Below are 25,518 nucleotides of genomic sequence, written 5' to 3'. Positions count from 1 at the left end.
GTTCTTAAGGACTACACTGCTCCAGTAAAATGAACAGGAAATCATTCTGACTCCTCTATTCTGCACAGTCTTCCATACTGAACTTCAAGTACTCATGCCAGGAAGAAACTTAACTTGATCCACTACTTCCAGTTAAACCAAGCTGACAAAGCCATACAGGTAAATTTAAAAAATAGTATCATTATTTAAAAGCATCTAGACATTCTGGAGTTGAAAAAAAAACCCCTAAGTGACAGATGTGGAACTTCAGTTGTAAATGGCAGACTAAGCATTATTTTGTACTTAATCTTGGCAATTTGCACCAATTCTGCAGGGATAAATTAAAAAAAAAAATATTGCTGGAACAGTACTGTGTGAAATCAAGAACACAAAAAAACCAATACAAAAAAAGTTCACTGCAACCTCCAAGTCAGAATAATTCATATTACATTAAAAACCACCAAACTATCTCTTCATTCACTCATCTAACTATATGTAGAATTCAAGGCTACTAAAGGTGTAAGGCCTTAAATTCAATGGATTACAAAAGTTATTTAAAGTATTCATTACCCAGAATTTAACAGTTTTCTAACAATCTTCTGTATGAGACTAACTTAAAAATGGCTAACAGTGTAAAAGGGCTTCTAAATACTCAGAGGAAGCCATTTTATTTTTAATATTCAACCACATTAAGCAAATGCAATATTACCATGAAGAGGTAATTTTATTACTCTAAATTATTTTAAGCATTTGAAGACAGTTCAGATTATTCTTTCCTGGAAGCCTGTGTGTGTATCCATGTATATAAATATACATACATGTGTGTGTGCATGTATCTACACACAAACGTCCACATAGATAGATACATACATACAACCACATACCTTTTTTTACTTATATTTCAGTTCACCAAGAAAAGGACCTAAACAGCATAAAGGCAACAAAGCTTTGTGAAATTTCTAAAGACTTTCCATAGCTGCAATTACACAGCATGGGTATGCTGGCAAGATAGCACAAGCTTGTCAAAATCTGTCCAGCAATTTTAGTGTACCACACCCCTCTTATCCCAACTACCTAGACAGTGACCAAGCAATTAACAAGTAAACCCAAATTATTTAATATTTAAATCCCTAACTAGCCCAATTGTGAAGCAAGCAGTGCACATTAGCTGTTGCAATTCCACCCCCTCAAGCCCAAGTTTAATACACTGACGCACAAACGTGTTATTAACCTGGGGGGTACAAAGACGACAGTCTCACTTTAAAGCCTGTTTTCTTTGTATCAGGCAACACCTAAAAAGCCCTTGAGAGCAAAGCAGGTACAGAAAACTGTTATTGCTCCCTTTAACCAATTTTTTTTCTTCTAGAATGCTCCTGTATCCCCTTCAGTAAGTTAAACAGATATAGAAGAGTTAAACAGTTTCAGAGAAAAAAAAATATACTCAAATCCATACGAAAAAAATAAACCTTAAATCCTGGGTTACTGTTTCAACAATGCCTTCCTTAGTTTTTCCAAACAACATAATTATCAGTTGTTCTTCAGTCAAAATGCCAAATACATTCCAAGGGTATGTTTAGAAAGATCTAACAGCAGACAATCTTCTATAACAATTACAGAGTGGAAATTCTTCAGAACTATCAATACAATTCTAAATGATATAATGAATATGAATCCTAAGCTTTGACATTACAGCTGCATGCATATATATATATAACATGCCACATACATGCACTAATACCCTACAATATCAGGACAAGATACATCCATGTCTGTGCATAGCAGACGTTAAATAAACATGCTATCCCGTTTTTTGTTTAGCTTTCAATCAGCAGACAAAATTATTAATGAAACGAGTTTGTATTTACCAGGGATGAGTGAATCAGTATTCCTGAATCTTCATCTGGCAAGCTGAATGCTGTGTATTCAAGGGCATTGTTTTCCCCTTGCTGTTTGCAAATATAACCACAGTTTCTCTCAAAAACTGTACGAATGCCTTTAAACAGAACCACACTTGTAGTGCAACCCATTCCAAAGCTGTTGAATTTTGCATTTCTAGCAGCCCTGATTACATTTGCAGAATGTCTTCTTCCTTCGCTCGACTCGAGTAATTTTCCTGTGCTTTGCAGAAATATTTCTTTGTACAATCCTCATCATGTCCGACATTTAGTATGTTCCTTGACTAGAAACCATCAGCTACTGAAATGTAATCCTATTTGCTTAAGCCCAATACTGCCAAAAATCCAGCCGCAGAAGACAAAAATCAGAGGGCTGATGAAAAGCAAAGGATACCTCAGCTGTAGAAGACAGGAGGCTTTCAGCATGTGCTGTACGCCACCACAGAGGTGAAAAGATATTCCAAAGGGTCACACAAAGAGCTTCTATACTCAGAGATCCTTAAAACATAATCAAAGATGAAAGGAAACTGCAAAGATACTGCTGCAGTTTCTGCTGCCAGCCACAAAGAATCCTCATCTGCTGCAAGAAAGCAGTCTCCCAGAATGCTTAGCACAGATTTCGTACTGGCAAACACTTCTTTACTTGACCTATATGTGCTTTTTCATGTTTGAAACAAAAAGCTTCAAAATAAAAAACTCAAAATATGAAGTGGAAATTCTTAAATCATTGCTGCTATGGAAAGAAAACAGCATGTTATATACACTTACTTCAATCAAATCTATATGTCAGAGCATGCTATTATCCATTTAGGCAAACCACAAGGGAGCTGAAGGCTGTCTTTACTTTTTCCTTTCTTCCGCACATACAAAGTGATCAGTTGATTCCCACCTGCCAGAAACCGACTTTATTACTCCTTGATTGCATATAATCAATAGTCATAAAAAAAACAGAAAAAAAAGAACACAGCTGACTATCTAATTCAGACCAACATCCACCTCTAAGACAAAAATATAGAATGAAATTTAAAATACATACATTTCTTGGTTTTATAGTGACTCCCATACAGGACTCTACTCCACATACTGCACTTGTACAAGTACATAAATATTTTTAACTGACACAGAGAAGAAATGTTAAATTTTTAAAACTATTTTTAAAGGCAAGGAATTTGCAAAAAATAACTGTCCCAATTCACACCATAATGGTACCAATTACCACATCAGAGATTGCTGGTGAGTTTTATATTTTTGCTTAACTGAAAGCACTGAGATGTATTTGCTTATTTACCTACTAAATTGTAAAACTGGATGAAAGAGCGAACTTACAAACTCAGAATTATTTCAATGGGGTTAAAACAAGGTACATTAAAAGCACTTAAGTGAAGCACTGAGGGAGGGAATAAACAGATTCACAATGTCAGCTTCAGATTTGCCCCAGTGCAAATTAAATTATCTCAAGGAAATATTTGCATGCTACAATGACATATTCAGAATAAATATTTCAGACTTACTAGCATTTTTCCCTAACTTCTGCCTAGTTAATACATCTCAATATGCTTCTCATGACATTTCTAACCTAAATGCAATATAATCAATGTGTCCACATGTTATTAAAAAAAAAAAAGCCAAACCAACAACATTTGACAGTTATTCAAGTAGTTCTTGTCAGTCCCATATTCACAAAGGCAGAAGTTAGACCATTTCTCATGTTGTAAGAAATTCCAAGTGTTTTAAGGCAATTCTGTTAATAATGAACAGCTTTTTGAGAAGGGAGAACAAAGAAAGTCATGGTGAAGAATTTGGTACAAATTCTACTATGAAGGACAGAGATACTTCATACCTCACCATGAACCCTTGCACAGCAATGTCTCTGTACCTTCTTCTGTCTTTCCACCTATCCCACTCTCTTTGAAAACAAGAAGTAGGTCAGTGAGGGAAATGCTCTGCTCCATTCACTAAAGCTGGATAAAGATATCCTTGCAAACATGTGAGGGAAAACAGTCATGGGAATTACCATGGAAGGCATTCCCCAAAAATACATTCAAGTTAACTGTTTCTAGTGCAGAAGTCCATTTCATTCCCATCTGAAATGTAGGATTATAGAGATCTGACAAAGTTCAGCTCACGAACATGATATCAAAAGTTGAGATCATTAAAAGGAAGCACTATTTAGAGAGTTTTCCATTCAATTTCAAAGACTTGATAATAGCAGATGTTTCTAGCAAAACAAGAAAGTAGCTTATGCCTTAAGAGAATATGTGAAAAATAGGTCAGGTAACAAATTATGCACGAAACAGTTCTTCCAAATGTCTAGAAAATTACTTCACTTGTAAAGTACTAGGTAGGTTTAGGGGAAACAGGAAGACAAAAAGATTTAATTTGGAAGGACAAACATGCAAAAGAATAATAGACTAAGTCAGATTGGAAGTTACCCTGGGAGGTGTTCTAGTTCAAAACCAGTTAAGAGAAAATTTAATTCCAACTATATCTTGAATAAATCCAGCATCATGTTTTTACAGCGTTTTAGAAAACGCCACTGAAACGGACTTGGACCAACATAATGGTAACAACAATGACATAAAAAGCATTCCAAATAGAGCTTGAAAGGGAAATAATTATGGGGACATGAGGGGTGGGAAGAAACCACGTGGAGAAGGAGAAATTTCAATAGTATGCAATGTAAAGAAGTCTGCCAACAAGCAGACTTTTTATTAAGACATTAATTCGGTGCAAAGTGGGAGTTGCCAGTTTCATTAAGGAGATTCCTGGAATCGTAGTGAGCAACACCACTGCACAAGCACTGACCATCCAGGCAGAAATGTGACACAATGCAATATTATCCATTTCAGTATCATATCTCAAAGTGAAATGGTGTCATGGTTTAGGAATGGTATTCCCCAATTTAGCGTTCCCACTGAAACACTCCAAACCACGTGCTGTTAATGCACTCCCCCCTCTCCCCCTGCGGTGGGATGGAGGGAAGAATTGGAGGCACCAAAGGTAAAGATCACGAGTTAAGATAATAACAATTTACTGGAAACAGCAATAAGGTAAGAAAACAAACAGTAACAGCAGAGATACAAACAGAGGGTACAAGAAGGAGGCAAACGATTCACACCCAACTGCTCACCATGCAGAGCCCAGTGATACACGAACCGCTGCCATACTACACCGAACACAAGAGACCCCTTCCCCCGTATGACCAGAGGTGGTATAGAATAAATTCTGGGTCCTAGTTTTGACCCCTCCTGGCTATTGCAAAAATTTAACTCTGCCCTGGCTGGAATCAGGGCATACAGGAGGTTGGAAAAATTCTTACAAAGGTCTGACAGCACTTTACCAACTGAAGAGAGCTAAAACACAGCCCAAGGTAGGTAAAAGTCTTAATCCAATAGTAAAAAAAACCAAAAAAACAAAAAAACAGAACAAATCAACATATGAACAAGCCCAGACTGTACATACAAGCCAAATTGCCTTTGGCTAAGCCTGGGTTATGAAAAGGTCTTTTTCCATAAGGCAAAGTGGAGAGGAAGAAAGTAAGGCTATAAAGAGTAGACAACGCTAATGCCTGTCTTCTCCTGGTTTATGAAAAAGGGTCTGCACCAGAAGGTTTAGAAAGAGCTATTTGAGTTAGGGATGTAATATTTGCAATATATACTAAGCCAATCAGTCTGTTTATATGGGCAGCAACAAGCTCCTCCTTGCTATATACTATATTGAATCTCTACTGACTGCACTATGAGATTCCCAAAGATAAAAAAATTAATTAGTCGTGTTAGTCCCAAGTTGTTCAAAATCATATATTTTTGAGACAAACTCTTTTGGACAAGTAATAAAGAAGAAGTTCGAGTTCCCTTCCAAAAAAACCACAATTGCTTTAAGGGTCTAACCACTCCTCTGATTACAGTAGATGACTAATAATCACTTTGCACTTGGGAACTGACGGATCTCAAATCAACATGTCAAGCAACCCTTTGACAACCAAACGAATTCCAAGAAGCATAATCACAGAGGTACAAAGCAAATGTGTGATTGCAATCAGACAGTTCAAAACAATGTTTACAAGTTTCCATTTGACACTGTTTAACATTTATGAAGGTTAGGGAATCGACCTGGGTTGAGTTAAAATCTTCAGCTCATCCTATAGAATTCTCACTATCAAAATGAGAACTCAGAGGCACCTAGACAAAAACTGAAATTTGAGAGAATAGAGATCAAATTTGAGAGACCTTCTAACTGAACGTGTTACTACAAGACAACATGGACATTCTGTCTTCAGAAAAGCCACCACTAAAGGAAAACACTTCATTAAGATAAAGGCCCATATCTGCAAGAGAACATACTTCAGGCAGGATTCAAGCCCCTAGGTCCTACCATAAGAGCCATAAAAATATCCTTAGTCTCTTGAAACGTTAGAAGTAGGTACTTACATTTTTACCTACAAAGTTCTCGATAACATTTAAAGTGCCCAAACTGATGCCATCTTGACAGGAGTGAACAACTGGTTCCTCAGAGATCTTAACACATCCTGACTAAATTCAGATTTTCACAAAACATGATGAATATTTGTCAGTGGAGCACTACCTTCCATCTGGCAGCTGCCTGTATATCAGCTCAGAACAGTAGAGATGTGGGCCTAAAGCCTCCTCAGTCCAAAGATGAAAACCAACACCACTCTTTGGAGTGCCTTAACAATCCAATGATAGTATATCAAAGGCAACATACTCACTTCTGCCTGATAAAGCTATGCTGCAGGAAATAACTGAAGATCTAATAGCCCTGCAAGAGTAAAAAGAAGTGTATGTGCAACAGTTCATACTTAATAGGAATGGTCACAGAAGACAAGAAAATTCGGGTGCTGGTTCCTGTTGCTGGTTCAGTCCTGCACTGATTGCTTCATGCAGATTTTATAGAAGAGTTTTTTCAGGTTATTCTCTTCAAGAACTCATGTTCTTTCATGTGTCTTTCTGTCCTGAAAGCTGCTTTGTGGGTACAACAGTGAATTTTACTCTGCCTAAAGAGTAAAATTCTTAGGCACTTGATTTGTCAAAACTAGCCAGAGCATGTGTTTGAATATGAATTATTCTTCGTAAACCTCATATCCACTTTCCAAAATGGCAAGGAGGAGGATACAGAAAACCACAAGTTGGTCAGATTCACCCCAGTCTCCAGGAAAATTATGATATAAGCCCTCCTGGAAGCCATTTCCTGACATATAAAGAATAAGAGTATATATAAGTTCCAAGTAGACTATATGGATTTACCAAGGACAAATTTTGCCTGATCAGCCTGTTTGTCTTCTGTGATGCGATGGTTGGCTCTGTGGACTAGGAGACTAGAAGAAAGCAGTGGATGCTGAATAATGTTAGTAAAAAAATGCTTCTGACAGAGTCTACCATAGCATCCTTGTACCCAAATTAGCTAGATGTGGTCTGAATGAGTAGATAAGGATGACACCTCGTTGAATAGCAAGTTGAACATGCTGAGCAGGCTTCTCAGTACAAGAAAGATATTGGCCTATTAGACTGAGTGCAATGGAGGGCCATCATGATGGTTCACATATGAGAAAAATATAAGAGATCTTGCATAGCTCAGCCTTAGGTGAAGGCTAAAAGGACATCCTACTGCTGTTTGCAATACCTAATGGGAAGGCAAAGAGAGGAGCCAAACTGTTCTTGAAGATACAGTCACAGAACAAGATACAACAGACACAGAATGTTGCATTTGCATAAAAGGATTTTTCTACATTTTTTTTTAAGCATGACAGTTGACAACTGGGGTTAAAGTATTTCCATTTTGTGGATATTAAAACTAGATTGTCACAGTCTCTGAGCAACCTGCTCTAACCAGATCTGTTTTGAGCAGGGGATTGCACATGGTGACTTCCAGAGATTTGCCTTTCAGCCTGTACATTTCCATGAATCTGTGGCAGTACACTGGGTAATCACACACTAACCACTGAGAGAGAGAAAGAGAAAAGTTCCAAGAGAACTCCATCCTTCAAAAGAAAGCCAGTTTGATTACTCCAGGAGGTAGTCTTGAGAACAGCATGGTTAAATTTCCACGTAATTTTGACTGATGATCTGTACACTCAGCAAGGCCCTAAGAAGAGATTTGCAACCAAGAGAAACAAAAAACTACTGTGACGTTAGAAATACTGAGTATACCACCAGGCTTTAGACCAGTGGCAGTAAATCATTCATATAGGATACCTCTAATGACAAGGATCATATCAAAAGCAAAAAATAATGCTTATGAAAATTAGAGCAAGGTGTAGTTCCATCCTATCTAGACAAGCAAGCTGTAGAAGTTGGCTAATACCACAAGTTTCTTTCAATTGACAAACGAGGGATTGTTTGTGTCTATTATGCTTTCTATACGTTTAGAGAGGTGAGGAGGAGGCATAAACGATGCAATCTAAAACATTCTATTTGCTGATGGAGAGATGCACACAAATTTAAAACCCTGCTAATTGCAAAATGCTAAATATCTTAGCTAATAGTTTTAGCTCACATAATTGAGAGCTGCAGAAAGGTCAGTCTTCTCACAAGTCCATTCCTACATGACTAACAATACTTTCATCCACAGATGAGCACTGGGATCTGTCAGTAAAGCATGCATCTAAGTTCAAACTTAAGTATACCTTGAGGATAGTCATACCAAGAAGAACCCAAAGAACTTGAGGAATTTGTCCAAGTCAATCTAAACTGAACAAATGAACATTTATTGCTATGACACAAAACACCTACTCCTTTTAACTGTTTTACACTGCAACCATAATGTAGGATTCCTGATATCCAAATATGCTCCCTGAACTCCATCTAGTGGTCACATAACTTTCAGCTTTCTGAAGTTGAAGTGCTAAGATAACCACAACACAGAATTATTATTATTATTATTAATATTAGAGAGCTACCAAAAATGTCACTAATTATAGGACATTATTTTCAGGAACACTGGTGAAACCACGATAGAATAAATAATGGTCGACAACAGAGTAGATTAGGAAAAAAAAAAGTTAAAATCCAGTTTTAGAGCAAGTTTACTGTGTTCAGATAAGAGCAGCAGAAACTTCAGGGCTCAGATATCCTTTTATACTCTTAATTCCTCAAGGAGGTTATTCAGACTCAGGTTGTTCTCCTTCCCTTTGTTCCAAGCTCGGTGAGGAACAAGTTCCAATTTCCCCTCCAGCAGACCATTTGCTGCCCAAATACAATGCTGCAAGTATTGTCCCTTGAACTTTACCAGCAAGACTGTATACAGGATTATTTGGGGCTTATTTCCTATTAGAAGCCTCATATTTCATGTGAGGAAAAACTTACTCGATCATGTTATATGCTCTGTCTGGGAAGAAATTAATATACATCATTATTGAGCCACATACAATGACAGGGAAATAACTCTGAGGTGATACCAAACCTGGCAAGCAAAAATCCCAAGACAATTTCTGAAGGAAACTAGAATAGCATCCTTCAAATAATTACGATGTGTGTCATCTATTCATTAACCTGAATGCTCTTTTTAAACTCACTGACGTTTGAGGTCCAACACAGATTTAAAATCCCTCTTGGACTAGCAAACAGTAAGATTATAGCCTCCTTGAATATTCCTTAAAGACAAACATACTGCTATGATTTTCAGGTAAACCACCTACTAAATCAGATAACATGACATTGCACAAGTATTGCAGTCTTCCATCATCCCCATATCACCACTGGTGAATCAGAGCTCAAATCAGTCCAGCAGTTTAATTACCTAGGTAGCCTCATCTCCTCAGATGGTAAGACTGATGGGGAGATAGACAACAGGTTAGCAAAGGCATATAGAGCTTTCAGAAAACTCCATGAAAGAGTCTGTCAAAATAAACACCTGGAGAAAAGCACAAAGATCAGTGTTTACAGAGCCATGGTGCTGTCTACTCTTTTATATGGATCCGAATTATGGGTCATCTACTGCCACCACCTGTGACTCTTAGAACGCTTCCATCAACATTGCCTCTGTACAATCCTAAACATCCACTGGTCAGATTATGTGACCAATACATCTGTTCTAGAGCAAGCAGCAGTCACAAGCATAGAGGCCATGTTGCTGAGAACATAGCTGCGATGGGCAGGGCACATCTCAAGGATGAAGGACCACCGCCTCCCTAAGATCTTGCTTTCTGGTGAACTTGCCACTGGCTGCCGCATGAGAGGAGCCCCGAAAAGAAGATACAAGGACTCCCTGAAACAACATCTCAGCCTTGGCCATATTGATCTTCATCACTGGTCTACTCTGGGCTCCAATCGGGAGGCCTGGAGACACACTACCTATAATGCTGCTGCTTCCTTTGAGAAGGCACACAGGATCACTCTCGAGGAGAAAAAACGCAGAAAGAATCGTGTCTTGCCGATACCACCTAAGGAGTCTTTCTGCTGTGCCTTTTGCAACCAGACTTGTCTATCTCGCATTGGCCATTTTAGCCAACAGTGCACTTGTAGCAAATGTGGGTAGAGCCCTTCCCAAATCTTTGTTTGCGAAGCCTAGCCATGAGTGCCAGTGTAGGTGTGTGCAAATATGTCTGACAAAAAGACATCTGAAACACCACTTGACAACATCACTGTAGGGGGGCAAATGAGGAATGGGCTAGATGAGGTGATTTTCAATCTTATTTTCACAAAGCTTCAGTTCTGTATTATTCTCTTGCCTGACTGTAATGTCTTACCACCATGCCCACAAACAAGCCTAGAAAGGCATCAAGTGAAGTGCAAACAGATCCTTTGTCAGTATCAGCACCCTGGTGAAGAACAGCACTACTTCTGAAACCAAGGGATATAAACACCATTATGCAACATTAAAGAACAAAGAGCATGAAATAGCACTGGCAATGTGGGCAAACTGGAAAATGGACGACAACCTTTCAATCACCTTAAAACTAAAGCCCCTTTCCTGTATGTTGATATCCACCATGTCAGCCAGCATTTCCATTTGACTTTCGCTTTCTTCACAAACCTGTTCAAATGAGACCGAGAGTTATCTTACTAGCCCTTGCCACTCTCATGGAAAACACCCAGCTCTTTCTGTGGAGCTCCTGCTTTTTTTGTTCATGTATGTTTCAGTACTCCTTTCAGCCTATGAAGGGCAGATGCGCCTTGGGTAACCAATAAGGTAGCAAGATCATATACCTTCATGTCAGAACACAAGCATCCAAAGGCAATGGAGGCTTTGGATTTGCAAGCTGAAAGTAAATTTTATGTCCATAAACTCAGACACGTTAAATTCCAGGGTCCTGAATCAACTACATTAAAATTTGTGTGTTATAACAAGTGAAACATATTGCATCCCTGCCCTGATGTAACCAGATCTTTAAATGCCTTCTCTGTTTAAAATTATGCAAGCATTATCTATTCTGATTAAAATGTGTCACTCTTTGTTGGTGGAATAATTTTATAGTAGTAAAAATATAAGCCCCCGTCTTATCTCTGAATTTACCAAGTAACTCCTTCCCACCTACAGAGTACCTGGAAGTACCAAAAACAGTTTAGTATATGCCTCGAATTTCCAAACCTAGATCACTATCTGGCAATATGCCATTTCTTTTGAAGTCAATAGCCACACCTGAGTATCAAAAAGCACCCAGAAGTACACAAAGCAGCAGCCAAGGATTATTTATTTACACTAATGGATCTATATTACAGGCTTCTCTGTACTCTAGCAGCTAGGATCAGTATTACTCCTTCTCAGGTTTATTGTGACTAAATTGATACATTCACCTTTCTTCTTTTTTTTTTTTGGGTGGTTTGAGCTTGTTTCTCTTGTTTTCTTTAGGTTTGGGGAAGAGCTGTGTTTCAAAGCACATGTAGGTACCTTAATTAATTTTATGTGAGGTCACTTCATATTCCCACTGCATGAACAACTATGTTTCTCAGTAGAAGAAATTTCAAAAGGGACTATTTGATTTCAACTTGTAGGGACTGTAACAGTGTTCATTTTTCCCAAAAAATTTCAAACAAGTTTAGAAGAGTGAGATATCATTTTTAAAGGTGACCAGTTTTGTTGATTTGGTGTCCTACATTTCTTAATTTCTAGTATTCTTTCCTAGAATTGTTACTAGAAGAACTTTTCAAGAACAAATACAGTTAGGAGAAAAAAACAGTCTAGACCATGTTTCCTTTATTTGCTGAGAATTATAAAGTTGCCATTTCTTCCAGAACTATCAATATTGAGAATGTTGTATGCAACAAGGTCTACTTTGCATTTACGTTTCCACAGAAATCCTGTGAATCTGATTTTTCCAGCCTCAACTAAATTATTTCTTCCTCCTCACAGTCTCCAGATTGAAAAATGATCCAGAACTTTCATGTTCTTTTTTTGACACAGTTGCAGCAGTTAAATAACAAATTTCCTTCTAAAACTACCTGGTATCCTTTCTTTCAGCTAGTGAGCTGGGAAAAAAAAAAAATAAAAATCTAGCTGGTTCTTTAATAGGATTGGGCCTTTTTGTTCAGAGAGGGCCCCAACCCAAAACGTGGTCTGGACCCAGAAGCTTCAAGCTAGAATTCCAGAAAAAGCCTCCATTAACACTGACATCAATAAGTACTCCAGTCTGAATCAGTCTGCTATCGGCGTGAGCCATGGATGTACTGAAGAGAGCACAGCAATGGGCCACAAAGATGATGAAGGAACTGGAGCATCTCTCTCATGAGAAAAAACAGAGAGCTGGGAGTGTTCAGTCTAGAGAAGGCTCAGAGGGATCCCATCAATCTGCATCAATACCTGAAGGGAGGGTGCAAAGAGGCCAGAGCCAGGCTCTGCTCAGTGGTGCCCAGTGACAGGACGAGAAGCAATGGGCACAAACTGAAACACAGGAGGTTCCCTCTGAACATCAGGAAACACTTTTTCACTGTGAGGATGACTGAGCACCGGCACAGGCTGCCCAGGGAGGTTGTGGAGTGTCTATCTTTGGAGATATTCAAAAGCTGCCTGGGCGCAGCCTTGGCAACTGGCTCTAGGTGACACTGCTTGAGGCAGAGGGTTTGACCAAACAAGCGCCAGAGGTGTCTTCCAGTCTCAGCCAACCTGTCACTGTGTGAGAGAACCACAGCACTCCTTGGCATCACATCATTTGGAGAGGTCTTTCCAGCTGCGCTTTTTTTTTTTTAATTATTATTCTGGATATTCACCACTGCCTTAAACAGAGCCCTACTCACAGAACGGAAGGATGTTTCACCAGCCTGAGGTGCCAGATCCAGACTTTTCAATAAAGGCTTTTGACTTCTTCTTTCTTATTTTTCCCCTTACTTGAACAGTCAGGAATCTCTGGAGGCAGCAGGAGCCTGCAGAAGACAGTATCTGAATTCCCCATTCCTCCTCTCTTATCTGATTTATTAAGCACAGATGAGGAGATGACAAACTGTTCTAACAGACATAATAATCCATCCTTACGCTAACAAAGAATCCCATCCCACACACCTTGCAGTCAGATTAAGATATTTTTATTTTCTTAATGTTTCTGCAGCAAAGTTGATACTTCTGTCAACCAGTCACAATGAGAGTATAAGTAGAAGACAACCTGAGCAACAGATTTCTCTGACCAAATTTTTGTGGTCCACAACAGTTTTCTTCATAAAACCCTGTCCAGAGCTCCTGCTCAGTTTTCTGAAGACCTTTAGACATCTAGCAAACTTTTTTCCACAGCAAAGTCCATTGTACCAATGAAATTTTGACCCTTGTTTAACACAAGACATCTAGTCTATAATGTTAAACAGGTTAACATGCCTGTTAATTTATTGGGGGTTTAATGCTAGAAGAAATCTCTATTTTGAGATAATAGATGCTCATTTTCATTCTCACAAAAAGAACTTTGAAGATTCTTAAAGTAAAATAAAATTAAAAAATAAAATTCAATAGCTTTCTTAGGATGCAATACCTACCACTATCTCATAGATTATTAAATTTTAGACACTAGATACATCAGTACCTCTGGACTAAGACAGAATGTAAGCCTCCTTTCACAAAACTACGTATCTTCTAAATTAAGGTCTAAAATAAGTTACATGACCAGAATTATTGGAGTATCTTCTCATCTTTAGATAGAAATTATTTCAAAAATACTTCAATGAGAAAAACATTGTGTAATACATGGACTACTTGTGCAATTTTATGTCTTTTCTGCCTTGCATAATTAATGCTTTTATGGACACAGACAACCTAAGGGGGGGAAAGGGAAAACAAATTTGTCTTTACTTTGTCTTACAAATGAAGGAGTTTTGCCTTCAGTATCCAAATGAAGTACTTGCAATCATTCAACCTCAAAATCAAAAACACCCACTAGCTAAGGAAAGAAATTTTACACACATTTTAATATATATTATTTTTTTAATCACTTCATTAATAAGTTCTTTGACCACTATGCAAAAATAAAATTAGCAACTTTATCCAAAAGATCTTATTCGCTGAGAATTTTTATTTCCCTTAGGAAAGGTAAGCAGTAGATGCCATAAACTAAAATAACTTCTTCAGAGTTGAGTACTGAGTTTTTTCCCCAAGTAAAGTTCAACAGTTCAGGGTAAGCATTACCATTTGTATCGTGTTCCAAGATCGAATGTGTTAGGATGATGTTCATTGCCAGCAAAAATTTTTCCCTTAAAATCTTGAGTGTCAGTTCTCATCTCCCTGCTTTCACTCATCCATTCATAACAATTCGCTTCTCCCAGATTCCTTACGTATACAATTTCATGTTCCATTTACAAAAAGCTCAAGCTTCATCCATATTTCCAGCTTTTTTACAGTTCTAGAAGATCCTAGCCTTCCCTCATCCCTTCACCATTACATAGGACTTTTGAATTCCTACTTTCCTAAAGGAAGTCGTCAACTATCCTTTCTACACACACACTACAACTGAAATCTGGCAGTTAATGAGGTTCCAAATACTCTGTTCATCATATACTGAAAAGCCACTTTGCAAAGGACATAAGTCCTCTGTGCACAGGGCATATTAAACAATATATGAATCAGAAAGGAAAATACCAAATCAGAATAACTAATACATAATTCTCCCAGTAACTGTGTTTTTGAAAACACACCATCTTAAAAATACTCTAATAATACAGCACAGAGTGCACCTCACCATCTTTTTTTATGGAGTTGAGGTTCACAGGAAGCAGAGATCAGGATTGGAAAGACAAAGTTGACATAATTTTTTTTAATAGAGAAAGAACATCAGTGAGTTTGAGATCACAGAATCACAGATTATGTTGAGTTGTAAGGGATCCACAAGGATCATCAAGTCCAGCTCCTGGTCTTCATTCTGCTCAGCCACTCCTCAAGGCCCTTGACCATCTTCATTGCCCTCCTTTGGACGCTCTCTAACAGCTTAATATCTTTTTTGTATTTTGGTGATGAAAACCGCACACAGTATTCAAGGTGAGGCCGCACCAGTGCAGAGCAGAGTGGGACAATCCCCTCCCTCAACTGGCTGGTGATATTTTGCCTGATGCCCCCCAGGACATGATTGGCCCTCCTGGCTGCCAGGGCACTGCTAACTCATATTCAACTTGCCATCAGTCAGGACCTCAGGTTCATTCCCAAGGCACTGCTTTCTAGCACCTCATTTCCCAGCCTGTATGAACACGTAGAGTTGCCCCATCCCAGGTGCAGAATCCAGCACTTCCCCTTGTTGAACTTCATATGGTTGGTGATTGCCCAGTCCCCTAATTTGTTGAGGTCTCTCTGCAGGGCGTCCCTGCCTTCAAGGGAGTCAACAGCTCCTCCCAGGTTTGTGTCATCCGCAAATTTGCTTAGTATCCCTTCCAGTCCTGCATCCAAGTCATTTATGAGATGTTGAAGAGCACAGGGGCCAAGATGGAGCCCTGTGGAACCCCACTAGTGACAGGTCACCAGTCTGATGTTCCCCCATTCACTATTACCCTCTGTGCTTGACCCGTGAGCCAACTGCTCATCCACAACATGATGTGTTTATCCAGCTGTGTGCTGGACATTGTGTCCAGAAGGATCCCGTGAGAAACATTATCGAAAGCTTTACTGAAATACAAAAAGATTACCTCAAGTGGCTTCCCTTGATCAACTAGCTGGGTTACCTTGGATAAGCAGGACTTCCCCCTCTTGAAGCTGTCCTGGTTGTGACCAATGACTGCCTTGTCTTACAGGTGTTTTTCAATACTACACAGAATAATCTTTTCCAGAACTTTAACAGGCACTGAGGTGAGACTGACAGGCCTGTAGTTTCCAGGGTCCTCAACTCATTAGGAAATCCAAGCATTGTCTTTGAGATACACTGATTTTCCCCCCCATCTGAAAAGCTGAACTTCTGCATTTCTGCAAGAGTTTTAGAACTCAAGAGCTCTACCAGGTATCTGAAGTTAACTTATAAAGCCCAAGGCTGTCTTAAGATACCAGTTCTAGCCTTCAAGTTATCAAATCTATTTTACACATGCAAATCAAAAAAAGAAGAGCTGCACAGAGCAATTTGGGAATAACTCAAATTTCATCCTGTTTTCCCATACCTCGAGTTTCTTCTACAGAATGTTAATTTTGACATGGGGGAAACAACTTTTGCTGCATTATTTGGCATATTTAAACATTTTCATTATCTGCATATTTAATAAGGGCATTTGACTGACAGCAAGGCAAAAACAGATTAAATTTCATATGCTAAACATTATCTTAATTGCTTATTATCCTTTAATATCAGCTTAACTTAATACAGGGTAATTTTGTCACTGAGATAAATTATCATTAACATACCATTGAACAAGACACCACATACATCTCCTGAAGTCCTACTAATCTGTATGCAACATGACTGGAGGAACTCTCATCACCACTTAAAGAGATCATTTCCAATTATACGTAATACTGAAGAGGAATTGAAAACTGCTCTTGGTAAGATTGCTGGTTTAAGAGACAGACTTGTCATCCCCATAGTCTTCTCCCTCAGATATAAATGTATTTGGGTGGCCAGAGGCATCAAATTAAGTCACATGTCAAGTTTGAAGTCAAAACAACATCAACAATGCACAAGAGGATATTCAGCAAGGATGTCAAGCAGAAAATAGAAAAAACTGAACCAAATAATCAAGAAAAATATTATGTGCCTCACACCCCAATGGAAAGCTGATTGTCAAATAAGTTTTCAGTTTAGCCAACCAAACTGTACTTGTCTGTTCAGCAGACAGAAAGAACGTATGAGATGTCAAAGGCTGACAAGAAAGCTGGCTTCATTCTGTGATGAAAACTAGTTTGGCAAACCACAGCTGTTTCATGTTTTTTTTCTATACAGTCAAGTTATTTAGTGTGTCAGCTGTCTTTAGTCCCAATGAAGAGCAATCTGAAAACTTAAGATATACCATGCTATCCTACTGACATGCCGTTTTCAGTCCTCTTTCATCAATATCAACTTAAGAACATTTATAAAACAGAAAAAAACAAGTATATTTTAGTAATATGAGCTAATAAACCTCTCTTGAGGATGGGAAAAAACTTTTTTTACTTTTCTAAGTCATACATTGTTGGCTGTAAAAATGGATGTAACAGTAGCCGTAACAACAAGTTAGAGAATCTACTCAAGCTCAGAGGTATTCACAGTTCACTTTTATCTGCTACTGCAAGTAGCGACTGGATGATTTGCATCATTGCTCAGCACATTCTGCTGCAGAGATGTTCAGTCAGAAGTGATATTTGGTTGTACAGATCTGGACAGATCACCCACCATGAACTAGTAGTTTGAATTCTTTCCCACCTCCAGATTCTACACCGCAAGCCTAGTTAATGGAAAATAGCTTCAGTAGTTTTTCAGTACTGGAAAACCTCAGCACCTCCTCACAAGCAAGTGATCACAGAAAGAGCACATTAGTAACCAATGCTGCACTAAGTCTCAGTTGACAAGCCAGTTCAAAAAATCCTGGGGAGATGCTCTATAGAAGAGCTTTGAGATGCAGTTTTGGAAAGAAAATGGGTCTTTAAAGCCACACATCTGAATAGAATACTCCACTATCATGATGCTGCTAAGACTCCTATTTTCACCAGGTCAGCCCAAGAGATTTTTCAGATAACAAAGCCCAGAAATTCCAACAGCTAAGAAACAGGTCAACCAGTCAAACTTACAGAAGCAAAGACTTTTTAGAAGACTTTTATAGCAAAGAACAATACTATCCCACCTAAACTCCTCCTTTAAAAAAGTACAATTTAATTCCAAATATTGCAATGTTCAACAAAAAGAGTTACAGTACATTAACAGGAGGAAGAAAATGTAGAATGTAAATGTAAACCTGCAAGTACTAGCCTTTTATTTCATTATTTGAGCAGTTTGTGTTCAGGAACATTGAAGTGCAGTGATAAAATGAACAGTATTTATAGTTGTAAGAGAGACATATCAGCAGGGTCAAAACATGTCTGAAACTGAAAGGTGAACTTCAGCACTAGACTGTACATGAGACAAATGGGGATTTTGCTTCATGCATCAAGCTAACGGAAAAGGATCACAAACCTGATATGAATGTTAAGTCACAATGAATGGTAAGTCACTAATTTTGCTTTATAAAATACTGATGAAGACCTTATCCAGAATAAGATTAAGCCAGTACACCACTTCAAAACTTCACTTGTTTATTCGCCATAAAATTCTACAGAATATGCTGTTATGGCATAAATACCTGGGATATCAGTGCCTATCACCCTATTATGTATTTGAATTAATTAAAGAATAATTTTCCAACTCATCCCAATGATACTAGTCATAAGTGAACTAAGGGAAAAGCTTCTCAAGGTAGACAAGGGAATGGTAAGGTTACCAATTATTGCAAAAGAAACATCTGTGTCATGAAAATACCTATCTCTTTCATGATCCCTCAGTGCAAAAAATATTTTAAAATATATATACATATATTCTTCTTCCACTCTTACCAAGAAATATTTGATCCCTGGGGAATTGCTAATACATTCCAAATGTTTATTACATGTGCATGCGCTAGTGCCTTGTGGAAAGCTGTCAGTATCCAGGTGGACCCCCAACTATGCATATCAGGTCTTTTATAAATTACATCACCCATATTTAAGAAAAGAGTATTTTAATTTTAAAGCCTTTGTTTTATTAAAGAGAGGTATTCGTCTTTCAATCACAGCTACAGCATTTGTTACTCTCACAACACACAGTTATAACAAGACAGTGTCCGGAAGGGCAGTTTAAAAAAGTTAGACAAGACCATATTTAGCATTAGCAAGAGCAAAACACAAATGACAGATGAGCTTCCAGGATCACGAACCCCAGCACCAAAACCAATTTACTAACACAGGGTTAAGTGCTTACTGAAGCATTCCCCTTGGAGATAACAAAACCACAAGAAAAACAAATGCATACCATGAATAAGAGCCTTAGGAGAGAAGCTCTGAAAAGTCTTGCTGAGGCTGTTTAAGATGTCACCACCTGCATACAGACAGGCCAAAAAAACATCTCTCTCTGTCCCAGATGCCTCAGTTCAGCATCTAACAGAATCAAAGAACTATTAAGTACTGGAAGGGACCTCTGGAGATCATCCAGTCCAACCTCCCTGCCAAGGCAGGGTCACTTAAAACAGGTTACACAGCAACGCGTCCAGGTGGGTTTGGAATGTTTCAGAGAGGGAGAATCCACGACCCCCTGGGCAGCCTGTTCCAGTGCTCTGCCACCCTCAATGAAAAGTAGTTCCTCCTGATCTTGAGGTGAACTGCTTCTGTTTTAGTTTATGGCCATTGCTCCTCGTCCTGTTGCTGGGCACCACTGAAAAGAATGTGGCACCATCCTCTTGACACCTGCCTTTGACATATTTATATGCACTGATGAGATCCCCTCTCAGTCTTCTTTTCCATGGACTAAACACCTTAACACAAATTTACTTTCAGCAGTTCAAATTAGATGAACGCGATGAACTGTGCACTGAAAAAGGCAACTACCACGAGCTAGCACGGTACAGACAGCAGGGATAAACAACACACTAAAACACTCCTGCTACACTTGCCAGCATTTATCTTCCATTCTACACGACACAACAAAAAACCTGCGTAAAAGTTGTAAAGACAGTAGGAAGCAACGAGATGAAAAAATCTCTTTTGCGCCGCTATTTCGGCACACACGAAAGCGCTTCGGTCACGTCAGGCCGGGAGCCAGCTGCGCCCGCTCGCTCCACAGGTGAAGTTTGCAGGGATGGGGCGGGAGCGCCCGGCCGTGCCCGCCGGGCGCCGCATCCCACGGCGGGCGCGCTCCCTCGGCGGCCGGGAGCGTGCCCGCTCCGCCTGCGGCTGCTCCCGCACCTCGCCCCGCTGGGGCGGCCATCCAGGAGCCGCAAAGCCCGGGAGGGATCAAAGCCCGCAGCGCCGCCGTGACATCCCGGGAGAGATCGAAGGGCCCGTCTCCCCCTCCGGGAACACCGCCGCAGCCCCAAGAGGCCCCGGCGGAACCTCGCCCGGGCAGCCGCCGCACTCACCAGCAGGACGGAGCCGCGCACCACCTCTGAGACGCTCTGCCGCAGCTCGGCCGCCGTGCCGGGCTTGCTCAGCGCCCGCGTGAACTTCCGAGTCTCCGGGGCCACGAGTGCCATGGCTGCTCCTGCCTCCGCGCCCGCCCGCCCGCCCGCTCCCTCCCTCCCTCGGCGCGGGGCCGCCCGCTGCCCTCCCGGCGCGGCCGCCGGAGGGACGGTCGGACGGACAGCCGGGGGCGGCCGTCGAGGGGCGGGCAGGGAGCGCAGCTCCGCCGGGAGCCTCAGGCAGCCCCTCCCTCCTTCCCTCCCTCCTTCCCTGCTTCCCTCCCTGCCCTGATTGGCGCGGCCGCCAGCTGGGCGGGGGGCGGGACCTCGCCGTGCCCACCTGTTCCCGCAGCGCCGCTCTGATTGGGCGCCCGGTTACCTGCCCGGCTGCGGCTCCGCGCCCTCATTGGCTCAGCGCGGACCCGGGACGGCAGCGGGGGGCGGGGCCGGCCCGAGCCGGAAGTTCCCGCCCAGTGCCGAGCGGCACCGCCCCCGGCGGGGAGTGGCGGCAGCGGCTCTGTCCCGGTCGTCTGCCCGGGCTCTGCCCCCGTGGCTGCTGCTCCTGTTTGTGCCTGTATCAGGGAGGGAGGTGATCCTACCCCCTCTGCTTAGCCCTAGAGAGGCCACATCTGGAGTGCTGTGTCCAGCTCTGGGCTCCTCAGTGCAAGAGAGACATGGAGCTCCTGGAGGGGTCCAGCGGAGGGCAACAAACATGATTAAGGAACTGGAACATATCTCTTTTTGGGAAAGGGCGAGGGAACTGGGCCTATTCAGCCTTGAAAAGAGACAACTGAGAGGGGAGCTCGTCAATGTGTGTAAGTATCTGAAGGGAGGGTGCCAAGAGGATGGATCCAGGCTCTTCTCGGCTGTGCCAAGAAATAGGACAAGAGACAGCAGGCAGAAACTGATGGACAGGAAGTTCCTGAACATGAGGAAGAACTTTACTGTGTGGGTGACCATGCACTGGAACAGATTGCCCAGAGAGGTTGCGAAGTCTCCCTCACTGGAGATGTTTAAGAACCACCTGGACACAATCCTGTGCCATGTGCTCTGGGATGACCTGTTTGAACAGGGACATTGGACCAGATGACCCACTGTGGTCCCTTCCAACCTTACCCACTCTGTGACTCTGTACCTTTAGACATACCCCACACATACGTGGAGCTGTATAAGTGAGAGGGTCCAAAAATTTGGATAATGGGTGCTGGAGCTGCAGCACCCTCAGTGTGGAACAAGTGCATGCACCGCTCATGCATCCAACTTTGTCTCTGAGGTTTTCCTTTGTACTTTTTTGTCCTCAGGAATAGTTTCTATTTGTAGGCAAAGTTACTCACATGTCTTCGGTCGAGTAAGGGCCACAAAGGTGATGAGGGGTCTGGAGCATCTCTCTAAGGAGGAGAGACTGCAGTGAGCTGAGCCTGTTTAGTCTGGAGAAGAGAAGACTAAGAGGGAATCTCATCAATGCATATAAATATCTCATATTAATCTGTCAAAAGGGTGGTGCCAGACTCTTTTCAGTGGTGCTCAGTGACAGGACAAGGAGCAATGGCCATAAACTAAAATAGAAGAAGTTCACCTCAAGATGAGGAAGAACTTCTTTTCTTTTAGGGTGGCAGAGCACTGGAACAGGCTACTCAGGGAGGGTGTGGATTCTCCCTCTCTGGAAACATTCCAAACCCACCTGGATGCATTGCTGTGTAACCTGCTCCAAGTGACACTGGGGTTGGTCCAACCCTAGGGGTTGGATGAGATGATATCCAGAGGTCCTTTCCAACCCTGACAATTCGATTCTGTGATTCTGTAAAAGCATGAGTGCCTCTAGCTTGCTTAATTACTGTGAATTCCTGCTGAGAGCCTGGCTAGCAGCAGTGCTGGAAGGCATGCAGGCATTAGACACATTTAAATGCTTCGAGCATTTGAGAACATTAGGGCTTGCGCACCTTTATCTTCTTAAGCATCTTTTTATATAAACTCACAACACTTCTCTACACTGAATATACAGCTTACCACTGATGGAGGGAGCAACTGAGTGCTGTGGACAAGGGGTAGAGGGCCTTTCAGGTGGAAAAAAATAGCACAAAGTGCTTGTGTCTGAGGATACGTACTCAGAAATGAACGCTGGATAAAGGCCTACTTTTTTGGATGCTTCACAGACACATCTGTAACTAATAAGGTTCTAAATAACTGAGGTAATTCCTTCAGAAAGACAGAGGATAAAAAATGTTCGAACATACAAATTTGTAGCTTACACAGAGTTTTTGTTGGTGAAGGATCTGTTCTGCAGATACTTTGCAGACCTGCATCAAAGGCTCGTTTATTCAAACACACAAGCTGTGGCTTTTTAGTAGGATATCTGTCTCAACTGGAGTGTTCATATTAGTATATACCTTCTTTAAGAAAGATAATGTGCAGAGAGGGTGACCTATCAGGCTCACTAAAGATCACTAGAGTTTCTGACTTCACAAATCCAAGATCTGATGTGTTTATGAGTCAATGTTTAGGCTGATAAGTCAGAAAATTGAGTAAGGGTGAGACAGTATCTGAATACAGAGCTGGATGAGCAGCTAGGTAGATATTTAGCTGGAATGAGCTATCTTAAGATCTTCTTTTTAATTTTTGTATCCCAACCTGTAGGATATGTCTAGATCTCAAACCTCCACAAGTAAACATGCCCTAGATTTTATCTAAATAATTGATGATTTTTTTCTAAAATAAAATCATATGTTAATTTCGGAGCTCTCAGGTGCTTTGAATTCTGACAATTCTGACCAAAATAAAAATAGTCTACTGATGTTATGGTTGCTTGAATGTAAAATGGAATAATTTAACTATATTTGCTGTCTCTAAATATTTCCCGTATATATTATGCACTTTGCTGGGAAAGGTTCAGTGTTCCGAGTCTGAAAAACTCTGCATGACACCTGTACAGAGATATGTAGGAAAAATACATCAAATAGGTCAATAGTAGTTTATTTAAGAAAACTGTACAGGATACCCAAAATATGATGTTATGACAATCATCCAAGTTTCTTTTCAGCTGAATGCATTCAGTTAAAGAAAGAAAAAGAAAGTGACAGTTTTGTGTATAAAACAAAAGGAAAAATGGGGAAGCTGATAAGCAGGAATGGTAAATTACAGTTGTGAAACAATAAGAATGACTCATAGTAGCTAAATATATGAATGAAAAGTCTTGACTTGTTGCCTACAGGACAAGGGGAATACATTTTTTAAAATTTCAGGATCAAGAAAGGAAAAAATCTAGACAGTGGCATGATTTCCCTGCTACTTCGACATACACAACTTCCAGTAACAATGCTGATGTATAAAAGCATTTATTTTTTTAATAGAAACCTGGATAGTATAGTAATACTTTCTGGATATAATTGCAAATGTTTTATTCAATCAGTACTTAGTAAGGATGCTAAATAGCAACTGGCGAAGGTTAAAACATTTAAATTTTCAGGACCAACTAAGTCATGTCACAAAATTCTATGGGATTCTAAATCATTCATGGTAATAATCGACATGTGTTTGTTCCAGAAAAGAAGAAGAGAAACTGATTTGGCATCTATTAGAAATGTAAAACAAAGGGGGTTTGGAGCTAAAATAGCATGACAAGAATTCCCATGCAGATCTGAAAAGTAATCGTATCTTGAAAATCATCATTGATTGGAGACCTCTTTAGCAAAGTACATCAAGGATTTGGTTTTATCCCAATCCTATTAATAATATTTATTAACTTAGGTAAAGAAAACATGAAATAATCGCTAATAACATAGATGGAGCCAGAAATATTTATAGGGAGGAAAGGCATCTAAGTACAAAGAATATTTTAAAGTCAAATTAGAGAGGTGTTATAGTATGGTTATGAACAACTCAAAAAGATTAATGCTTATGGTACAAACTTTTCATTTAAAATTAAGACGTATTAATGATGTTTTTATATGTGGCATTCCTTGAACTTTTACTGAAATAGTGGTATTTCATTTAATGCAAATAATTGACAAACTGGAAAAGCCAGGGAAATCTGCCTTGCAGTAAGAGAATGAAGAAGCATCTGTTTAGCTTATACAAAACCTTGATCATAATGTGCTAGAATTTGCAAGAAAATTTCAAATATTAAAAGTTTCTTTAATCTGTCAGGTAAGAAGACAGTGACAACCAATAAATGGCAGGTGAAATTCTACTCAGAATATGCACAGGATCCTTTCCTTTTAAACACAAGGGGAGTTATTTGGTATAATATCCCTAAGGAGCCACTACACTCTATTTCCCAATTTCTAAATCAAGATCCAATAGCTTTTCTAAATCCTGGGCTCTAAGTCATCCTTCAAGTTATGGCACTCAAAGCAGAGTTGATGTTATAAAATTTTTTGGCTTAAGTTGCTATGGAGGTCAAGCTCGATGATCATCATAAGCTTTCTGGCCTCAAATCCTTCCAGTTAGGAAAAGAACTGACGAGATAATGGCCATCAAAAGTACTGATCTCTTCACTCTAGTGCCCAGTGACAGGACTCGTGGAAATGGCATGAAGCTGAGTCAGAGGAGGCTTAGGTTGGATATCAGGAAACGTTTTTCATCCGGAGGGAGGTTGAGCACTGGAACAGGCTCCTCAGAGAAGTGGTCACAGCACCAAGCCTGACAGAGTTCAAGAAGCATTTGGACAATGCTCTCAGGCACATGGTGTGACTCTTGGGCTGTCCTGCATAGGGCCAGGAGTTGGGCTCATGCAGATGAGTCCCTTCCAACTCATCATATTCTATGATTCTTTGATAGGGCCAGAGTAAGTGCTAAAAGAGCAGAGGAAGCAAGGGAGTACTCACTAAATATTAGATATGCAGACAGACTGGAGGTTTTACAAATAATAAACAACTTATAAATAGATCTTAAAATCCAGAGAAGATGCTCTTTTTTTGTTTCTTTTTTTTTTGTCTTCTAAAAGGCAGAAGCATAAAAAGCGTAAAAGCATTTTATGAGTGATTTAAAATGAGTTATTAGTTCTGTATACTTGTAAAAGTTAAAGTAAAACAATACTGCTGATAGATAGCTTTCTTAGCATCTTCAAACATACTAACCCATTCAATGATGTGCTGGAGGAGGTTCATTTGAGCTACTTTTTAAAATTCTCCCAAAGCCTGAAAGGAATA

General features: G+C 40.2%; 1 protein-coding gene across 9 annotated transcripts in view; it reads right to left on the bottom strand.

The window, feature by feature from the left end:
- DOCK9 (dedicator of cytokinesis 9) overlaps nucleotides 1–20,614 on the bottom strand; it is a 112,313-nt gene extending 91,699 nt beyond the window's left edge. For 3 of the 9 annotated variants that reach the window (XM_051780556.1, XM_051780559.1, XM_051780561.1), the window contains exon 1: nucleotides 20,333–20,612. In XM_051780556.1, coding sequence (XP_051636516.1) covers nucleotides 20,333–20,446 — 114 coding nt within the window. In that variant the 5' untranslated portion in view covers nucleotides 20,447–20,612. Of the gene's footprint in view, nucleotides 1–1,844; nucleotides 2,450–2,642; nucleotides 2,662–20,332 lie in introns of those variants that run through there. The other 6 variants (XM_051780554.1, XM_051780557.1, XM_051780558.1 and 3 more) reach the window with 4 other exon arrangements.
- Between the last annotated feature and the right edge of the window lie 4,904 nt (nucleotides 20,615–25,518).

Source organism: Manacus candei, unplaced genomic scaffold, assembly GCF_025592945.1.
Source record: "Manacus candei isolate 608988 ecotype Guabito, Panama unplaced genomic scaffold, ASM2559294v1 h1tg000014l, whole genome shotgun sequence".
Lineage (NCBI taxonomy): Eukaryota > Metazoa > Chordata > Aves > Passeriformes > Pipridae > Manacus > Manacus candei.
Note: the sequence above shows the minus strand (reverse complement) of the source record. Positions and strands in the feature narration are given on the sequence as shown.